General features: G+C 50.3%; 1 protein-coding gene across 1 annotated transcript; it reads right to left on the bottom strand.

Moving 5' to 3' along the window:
- Positions 1 to 1,673: 1,673 nt before the first annotated feature.
- On the bottom strand, positions 1,674 to 2,505 carry LOC101518095 (proteasome subunit alpha type-4-like). The gene has a single exon (XM_058674218.1). It carries the CDS (start codon positions 2,448 to 2,450, stop codon positions 1,674 to 1,676), a length of 777 nt encoding a protein of 258 aa, XP_058530201.1. The 5' UTR covers positions 2,451 to 2,505.
- Between the last annotated feature and the right edge of the window lie 7,308 nt (positions 2,506 to 9,813).

The raw sequence follows: 9,813 nt of genomic DNA, 5'->3' as shown, positions 1-9,813 counted from the left end.
CCTGAAGCCAGGGATGGGGCCGCGGCGGCCTGCCTCCGCCCGCGGTCGCTGATTGGCTACTCTCGCCCCCGTGGGCGGTGCCCCCGAGCCACGCCTTTAGTAACACGCCAGCAGGAACTCCGCCTCGGTTGTCATTCAAAACTGTGACAGGAACCCCACTTCCAGCTCCCGTAGTCAATATGGCTGCCCTGGCTTCAGCCTGCGTGCGAATCGCTGCGTCACGGCACTGGATGCGCTTCTCGAAGCCAAGAGATGGCGGTATGGAGCCGTCTGGAACGTTGTTCGTCATGGAGAGACTCGGTCACCTTCCAAAGAACTGCTGGCGTTTGAACGTGGGTTTCTCTTTTGTCTTTCCCCGTCTTCTTCATTTTAATTCATCTATGTTTTAATGCGAGCTTATACGAATAACCCGAAACTATTTGCCAAACCCTGCAGTCAGTGTGTATGACACGTATAAGGGGCAGATCCTTGGTGCTTCATCCCAATTCCTATTTCTGCCCCACATGAGTAGATATGACACCTGGCTAGTCCATCTGAAGTTCTCCTCCAACCTTACCCTGCACCACGTGGACGGTGCGCTGTATGACAGCAGAGATCATTCAAGATTTATTTACTATTATCATTACTAGAAAGACCCATCTACAGAGAGAAGGAAAGAAAGAGGTTTTCTATCTGTTGGTTCACTTTCCAAATGGTTGCAATGACCAAAACTGAACTAATCTGAAGCCAGGAGTCAGGAGCCTCTTCCAGGTCGACCATGTGAGTGCAGGGACCCAAGGCTTTGGACCATCCTCAACTGCTTTCCCAGGTCACAAGCCGTGAGCTGGATGGGAAGCAGGGCTATGGAATTAGAACCAGCACCCATATGGGATGTTGGTGTGTGCAAGGCAAGGTCTTTAGCTTCTAGGCCATCGTGCGGGTCTGTTACAGTCATTCTTTTGGTTCAATGAACATACTTAGATTTCTTGCACTTTCAAAATCGGCTACATGTGCCAGAGTCCCATATGGACGTTACTTCTCATCCCAGAAGCCCTACTTCTCATCCAGCTCCCTGCTTGTGGCCTGGGAAAGCAGTTGAGGACAACCCAAAGCCTTGGGACCCTGCACCCGTGTGGGAATCCCAGAGGAAGCTCCTGGCTCCAGGCTTCAGATCAGCTCAACTCTGGCCATTGTGATCACTTGGGGAGTGAATCAATGTACAGAAGATCTTCCTCTCTGTCTTCTCTTCTCTATATATCTGACCTTCCAAGAAAAATAAATCTTTTTTTAAAAAAATCATCTACAGAATATTCCACCTGTATCATGTTTAATTATATATCTTATATAGATTATAAATATAATAGGTACCATGTTATATATGGGTTATTTTTTGTTTGCCATTATTGACAAAGCTGCATTTCCTTACACATGATTGCTTTATTTTTTTTCCCACTCTTTCCAAGTTTTATTCCAAAAAAAAAAAGGAGGGGAGAGGGGAAGATGAAAAGATGTCCGTGAAGTGTAATCACCATCATTACCATAAAGTACTCAACTGGTCAGAAATGCCAGGGACCCACATCAGTGTCTGGCTCGCCGCAGCACACAGCGAGGCAGTCAGAGCCTCCCAGATGGGGGAGAGGACGGTGTTACACCGACGGGGCGCCCAGGGACGCAGAGACCCCCGAGCGTGCCTTCTACTTCTCCTTCTGTTCTTTCTTCTTTTCCCGCCCGGCTTTCGCTTCCTCTTCCTCATGCCTTTTGATCAGCTGCTCTACTTCCTTCTGTTTGAGAACTTGGATGACCGTCTTGCCATTCTCCCTCGTGAGCGTGGCAATTTCCACTTTCTCAGCAGACAGTTTGCTAATGTCCATGGTCTTGTTTAGCACCTTGATAGCTAAAGCCAGCGCTGACTTCAGGGTCATCTCACCCTCTTTGTAGTCTTGTTTCAACATTGACATGGCTGCAGTGCTGTGGTTGCCAATGCATGTGGCTTTCCATCCCTCGTAGTTCCCACTGGGATCGCTCTGATAGAGTTGGAAGCCGTGGTGCTTGTCCCAGCCCATGTAGAGCAAGGAGACACCAAAGGGACGCTTGCCTCCAAACTGTGTGTAGGCTTGCTTGATGTCACACACTGCGGTCACCAACTGCTCACAGGGGATTGGCTCCTGATACTGTAGCAGATACCTCTGGGCTATGAGCCTCAGCTCATTAGTGAGAACGTTGGCATCAGAAGTGATTCCTGCCACACTGCAGGCCATGTCCTCGTTGAGTTTACAAATCTTTTCGGAAAGGAAGACTTCATCCAGGAGCTTGTGGATGTTGCGTCGCTCGGCTGCCAGCAGAACACCGTCATTGGCCAGAATTCCCAAGCAGGTGCCTGCATGTCTAATAGCTTCCATGGCATATTCCACCTGGTACAGGCGACCTTGTGGGGAAAATATAGTGGTCCTGGAATCGTATCTCCGAAACATGTTTCCTGCACGTTATAGGATGCTCTGTAAAATAGAAAAGAAAATCACCATTAAAATAAAACACACAGGGCCTGGAGCGGTAGCCTAGCAGCTAAAGTCCTTGCCTTACGCATGCCAGAATCCCATATAGCCACCTGTTCTAATTCTGGTGGCCCTGCTTCCCATCCAGGAACCTGCTTGTGGCCTGGGAGAGCAGGGAAGAACGGCCCAAAGCCTTGGGACCCTGCACCCGTGTGGGAGACCAGGAGGAAGTTCCTTGCTCCTGACTTCGGATTGGTGCAGCACCAGCCGTTGTGATCACTTGGGGAGTGAATCATGGGACAGGAGATCTTCCGTCTCTCTTCTCTGACTTTGCAATTAAAATAACTAACTCTTTAAAAAAAAAGCGAAACAGAAAATGAGAGTGACTCGGCAACCAGTAAAGCTTGAGAATCCTCAGGTAGAAGAGGAGGGTGGGCTAGAGTTGAAGGAAGGATTATGGGGAAGCCAGAGAGCTGAGCGACAGGGGTGGGGAAGTGGTCCTGAACCTAGCAGGCGGAGATGGCAGCCTTGGGGCACCACTGTGATGCCAAACTCCACGGATGTCCGCAGCCTGAGACATAGGCACTCCAGACTGAACAATTACACCAAGGGCCCGGGGATAAGAACTGAATTCTTAGTCGATGTGGGGAGAGGTATGTGGAACTCCACCAAGTGGGGGTCCCAAAAACAGAACAGCAGGTTTACAGTTCGATCAGGTATCATGAGAGTGGGCAGGTGCCAAGGGAAGGACGTCCAGGCGTGAATGGATGGGGGTCACACAACTTCCTGCCTCTGCACAGCAGGAGCCAGGGGTCACGTGGTCCCCCCAGCAGTGTTCGCCCCAGGCTCCTCCGTTAGGTCCCTGCTTGCTTTATTTTAAAAGGAACTGATCCTAAGAAGTAACTGTGCCAAGGGCAGATGATGTTGATAATTATCATTAGATAGTTTTCCATAATTATTTTCGCAGTTCAAAGTTCCACCAGGAGCAGTTATCATAACAGTATCAATTCAAGCTACTGGATTTTATAGCTTCTTTATCCTTTTGCCAACCTAGTAGGAATGAGTCATGCACTATTTTTTGCTGTAGTTGGTGTTTTGCTTTATATTGCTGTTACTGAGTTTTATTGTGTTTCTTGGATATTTGCCATTTCCTCTACTGTGAAAATTTCTGTGGGTTTGTTGTATTTTGCTATAAAATCGGGCACATTGCATATTGGAGAAAAACTCTTCATCACATGTTAGAACAATTTTCTTCGTTCTATTGTTGTTTGTTGCCTGGCACTACACTGTCACTATTGTACAATATTTTTCTTTAATTATTTACTTATTTGAAAGGCAACACAGAGAGTCAACAGCCTGAGATCTTCCACCTGCTGGTTCACCACTCCGGGTGGCTGTGTCAGTCGGCCAGGTTAAAGGCAGGAGCAAGGCATTCCATCAGGTCTCCCATGCGGATGGCAGGGACCCAAACATCCGGGCCATCACTTGCTGCCCTCCCTGGTGCCTTAGCCGAGAACTGTGTGAAAGTGGAGCAGCTGGAACTCAAACCGGTACTTGTGGAACGTTGCAAATGGTAGCGTAAGCCTGTTGCCCCACAATGCCTGCCCATCTGCTTACAATGTATTGAAATTCTTTCTGGTAATCCTTTCATCTGGGAGGCCTGGGTAGGTTTCAGTGGTTGGTCAGCCTCACATGGTGCTATCTTCCTGCCTCTGAATGCTTGGTGAAATGTGGATAGCCTGCTGTGACTTTGACCTTGTTAGTTTCTGAATATGTTTTGCATCTTTCATGCCAGACTGGGCAGCAGCACCCAACCAGCACATGTGAGAACTGGGTGGGGGGAGGGGGCAAAGTTGGTAGGGGAGTGTGGAGGGCTCCCTTGCTGGATCACCATTCCCACTAGAGAGCATGAGTTGGGAAGAGGGCAGACCAGACCAGGCAGGGCTACAACCCCTTTGGTTCTCAGGTGAGCTAGATCAGGGAAAAGCCAGGCTGCGCTGACTGTTCCTACAGGTGCAAGCATAAATCAGACTCAGTGAGGGTTAGTGGGGCTTTGCCACAGCATCAGCTGGCAGATGCTGGTACTGGGAGATTATTCTGTCAAGGTAAACTGCAGAATCACCTGGAGAGTGCATGTTCCAGGAGTGGGAGTGGCCCAGTAGGGAAATAGTGTGCACCTCCACCTTGGGTTACCACTCCCGCTGGAGAGCATGAGAACCAGGACTGGCGCAGATGTGCCTAGACAGAACAGCCCCCACCAGAATGTGTGTGGGTTGGATAGTGGGGCAGGTTGGGTTGAACTAGGCTTCAGTGCCCATTGACATGTATGAGAGCTGAATGGGATGTGAGTCAGACTGGACCAGTTTGCTGTACATACTGGCAAGCACAGGAACCAGGGCAGAGGGTGGGACTGGTGGAGGTTATTGCGGGTTGCTCTGACTAGGCTGCAGCTCCCACTGGTTTGTATGAGGGCCAAGTGTGTAGTGGGCAGGATTAGACTGGATTGCAATACCCATTGATTTGTGTAGAAGATGGGGCTGGAGGCAGAACTGACCCAGCAATTGCAACCACCAGTGTGCATAGGCTGAAAGGGGCAACAGACTGTGCCAGACTGAGTACTGGCAAGCATACACAAGAATCAGGTCTAGGATCACCTCATACAAAGTTTTTTTAGGGATCCCTCCAACTGAACTGCTGAACTCAGAACCCCAAGCATGAAGAGAAGTACAGGTTCCATGGTCTGACCCTGGAGTCCATGTGTCAAAGCTGAGCCTCCTCAGTGGCTCAGACGGAGCAGTGGACAGCATATGGAGGATATGGCAGTACATTGGAGTCTGCAGATGACACCTGGTACCATGACAGAGAACAGAGGACAGAACAAATCGATCAACTACCCCAGCCATGTGTTGGCAGTGAAAATCTGGGCAAACAGAGACTCTAAGGTGGACTATGTCAGCCAGTGGATTCTGAAGAGATTTCATCATGCTTGGAATGGTGAGATTGGCAGCAATTCAGAACTGTTGAACCATCAAAACCACTTGAGCAGTGCCCTCAGAGCATTCCCCACATCAGGGACCCTAGGATGGGTGGGAGGCTGGGTGGTACTTCTCCCTGTATCTCCCCGCTCCTTACCCCAGATACAGAAAGAAAAAAGAGAGAGAGAGAATGTGGAAACAATGGTCTTACCCACTTTCCTGTAGCCCTTGACCCTTTGTGCCCTAATCAACTATGTAAAGATTATCAAAATAAACTAATAATAATAATTTAAAAATATTTGTTTTTATTTGAAAGCGATAGATATTCCATCCTCTGGTTTACTCCCCAAATGGCTGCAGCTACTGGAGCTGAGCCAATCTGGAGCAGGAAGCAGGAGCTTCCTGGGAACTCTGTCTATGTAGATGCAAGGGCCCAAAGACTTGGGTCATCCTCCACTCCTTTACCTGGTCACAAGCAGGGAGCTGAATGGGAAGTAGAGCAGCCAGGACACAAACCAGCATCCATATGGGATACCAGAGCCGTAGAGAGGATTAGCCTGTTGAGCTATCACATCACCCCTCCCTGCCCCCGGTCTCCTCTCTCCTCCCCCAGGGATGCTCTGCTTCTGACCCAGCTCCCTGCTGATGGCCTGGAAGGCAGCAGTCATTAGGGAGTGAACCAGCAGGTGGGAAAAGGTGGAAGAAATGTGTCTCTTCTCTCTCTGTAATACTGCCTTTCAAGTAAAAATATTTATTTTTTAAAATGCCATGGGTCCCCCGGTAGCCTAGCAACTAAAATCCTCATCTTAAACATGCTGGAATCCCATAGGGGCACTGGTTTTTGTACCCGTGGCCCCGCTTCCCATCCTGCTGCCTGCTTGTGGCCTGGGAAAGCAGTCGAAGACAGCCCAAAGCCTTGGGACCCTGCAGCCACGTGGGAGACCTAGAAGAAGCTCCTGGTTCCAGATCGGCTCAGCTCCAGCCATTGTAGCCACCTGGGGAGTGAATCAACAGACAGAAGATCTTGCTCTCTGTCTCTCCTCCTCTCTGTATATCTGCCTTTCCAATAAAAATAAATAAATCTTAAAAGAAAATGTCTACCCCAGCACGGTAGCCTATCAGCTGAAGTCCTCTCATTGCCACACACTAGTGCCCATACGGGATCCCGGGTATTCAAGGCGAGGACTTTAGCCACTAGGCCAACACGCCAGGCCCTGCCTTCTCCTTTTATGTGTGGGCTTCTGAGTTCACCCACAGAACTTGCCCAGGCTGGGACTAGGCTCGGCTGCAACACTGACTCAGCTGACACACGTCTGGATGTGTTTGTATGGACTGGGGGTGGTGACTCAGCAGATCCCTTGAGCCTGGAGAACAGGATCTCCCATCCTGGTGAGAACATGTCTCCCCCCTCATCCCCTCCCCACCCCAGCCCATGACAAGCAGAGCTTGTACATGTGGGCCTGGCCAAGCGGCAGGCAGGCAGTCACCATGGGTTGCACCAGGCTTTCCCAGCCTATACTCATTGCTCCTGGACAGTGTGGGGGAAGGCTGCTGGTTAAAACCTACCCTTCCTCTCGGTGGTGGGAAAAAGATTCAAAGCAGCGGGCTTTGGCAAATGTTAGGAGGTGGCAGCTTAATCTGCTATGCCACAGTGCCGGCCCCTGGATTTATCATCTTACAGGGGTCTATTGGAGGTGCTAGCTACACAGTCATTCTTGTACCTTTTTTTTCCTTGTTAAATCCTCCATGGGTGATGCTGGAAGCGCTGGCGAGCAGAGCGTCCCAACTGCTTCTGGATTTCTGTGCCAATGGCTTTAACTGTCACACGACACAAGCCGCTGTCTGGTTTTTGGTAATTATTGTGTGGTCACCTTCTCTTCCTATTGGCTTAAAATCTCTGGCGGGTGTGGGCGGGTTGCGTTTTAGAAGACACCTTGTACAGGCACCCATTCGTGCCACGCATCTGTATACATGCCCCCCTGAGCCTGGCTCTCCTGATATGTGAAGTGGGGAGAGCAATAGAACATTCCAGACAGAACAGCACCAGGAATTATTCCAAGGGTCCTAGCACTGCACCACTCCCTCTGCCCCTACCATGCTCCTGTGAGCTGCGGTTGTGGCTGAGGGACTCACTGTTGGTAGCCACTCTTACACTGCTAATTCTTGTGCCTACCATTGAACTCCCTTGGAGCTGGCAAGCTTCCTCTAAGAGTCCTTTGGACCCCTCCCCTTTCACCGGGACCCACAACTAGCCTCAGTGTGTCCCTTCCCGGACTTCATCTTTGGGGACAGTGCCATCATCTCCTCGCTCATGGGGGAGAGCCCTGGGCCTTTTCCTAAATGCCCCCCCTCCAGGACATAGGCCAGCCCCCTGCTGGTTCCCTAGGTCTCCTAAGTCTCACACCTACCCACTCCTCCCCTCCTGTCGCCAGGCATTGGCCCAGCACCGCCCCCCCAACCACCCTGTCCTTTTGTACCCAGGTCCTCCCAGCCTTCAGTCCAGGCCATCCTCTACAGCATAGCTCAGAGCACACTTCCATACCTGACCACCCCTCATTACCCCCACGATGTGACTTCAGCAGTCAGGCAGCCTTGTCAGCCCAGCTCTTGTCTCTGGTGTCCTCTTGGGTCTTCAGTCAGTTGGGGGTGGGTAGTCAGGAGACCACTGCCCCTACCATGGTTCTCTGCCCTGAAGACCCTTAAGGACGCCCTGGAGTGGAGACTCCTGGCTGGCCACCGAGTGGAGTGTGGACGCCACAGTGTCCAGGCTTTGGGCTGCCCAGGCTCCCTTTGTTCTTCACCACAGCAGCATACAATTGTTCATGGGATCTACACACACACACACACACACTCGGGTTGGGCGCTAAGGCAACTGTGTCCCCCACAGTACCTGGGTTTCGTTGCTGCCTTTGCCTTCTAGTCCATTCCCTGCAAAAGCAGATCCTGATAGCTGATCAGGAACAGCTGAGTAATGGAATCCCCGCCCCCACTCCCCATCCCCATGTGGAAGGCTCTGATGAAACTCCTGACTCCTGGGCCCAGCATGATGGCTCAACCGGCTAATCTTCCTACTTCAAGTACCAGAATCCCATCAGGGCGCCGGTTCGTGGGTTTATGTCTCGGCTGTTCCATTTCCCATCCAGCTCTCCACTTGTGGCTTGGGAAAGCAGTGCAGGATGGCCCAAGTAACTGGGCCCCTGCATCCAGGGAGACCTGGAAGAAGCTCCTGGCTCCTGGCTTCAGATCGGCTCAACGCTGGCAGTTGTGGTCATTTGGGGAGTGAAGCAGTGGATGGAATATCTTTGTCTCTCTTTCTGTCACATCTCCAATACAAATAAATGCATCTTTTAAAATAATAATGAGAAGAAACTGCTGACTCCTGACCTCACCTGACCCAGTCCCAACATTTGAAGAATAAACCAGTAATTGGGAGCTCTGTCTCTCTCTTTCAAGGAAATACATTTAAAAAGGAGGGGGGTGGAATGATAGCCTAATGGTTAAAGTCCTTACCTTACCTGCCAGTATGTGTGTGGGCTGGATAGTAGGTTGGTTGGGTTGAACTAGGCTTCAATACCCACTGACATGTACGAGAGCTAAATGGGATGTAGGACAGACTGAACAAGCCTGCGGTACATACTGGCAAGCATGGGAACCAGGGTAGGGGGCAGGCCTGGTGGGGGTTATGGGGAGTCACCCTAACTAGGCTGCAGCTCAGCTGGTTTGCGTGAGGACGGAGTATGAAGTGGGTAGAATCGAGCTGGACTACAACACCCATTGGTTCACGAGGAAGACAGGGCTGGAAACAGAACTGACCCAGCAACTGCAACGACCAGCATGTGCATAAGCTGATTGGGGCGACGGACTGTGCCAGACCCTGTACTAGCAAACTCACACAAGAATCAGGTCTGGAATCACCTCAGATGAAGTTTCTTTGGAGACCTCTTCAACTGAACTGCTGATCTCAGAACCCCAACCATGAAGAGACTATGTCAGCCAGTGGATTCTGAATAGGTTTCATCGCGATTGGAACGGTGAGATTGGCAGCCAACTCCAAACTGTTGAACTATCAAAACTGTTTGAGCAGGACCCTCGGAGCATGCCTCACGTTGGGGATCTGGGATGGGTGGGAGGCTGGGTGGGGCTTTTCCCTTTGTTTCTCCCCTGACCCCAGATACAGGGAAAAAATGATAATATTAGTGTGGAAACAATGGTATTACCCACTTTCACCCTGTAGCCCTTGACCCTTTGTACCCTAATCAACTAAGTAAGATTATTTTTTAAAAATGGAAAAAATAAATTAATTAAATAAAAAATAAATATATAAAATCAAGTCCTTGCCTTGCATGCATTGGGATCCAATAAAAGCC

This window comes from Ochotona princeps, chromosome 16, assembly GCF_030435755.1.
Source record: "Ochotona princeps isolate mOchPri1 chromosome 16, mOchPri1.hap1, whole genome shotgun sequence".
NCBI classification, from domain to species: Eukaryota; Metazoa; Chordata; class Mammalia; order Lagomorpha; family Ochotonidae; genus Ochotona; species Ochotona princeps.
This window is presented reverse-complemented; position numbering and strand designations above follow the sequence as displayed.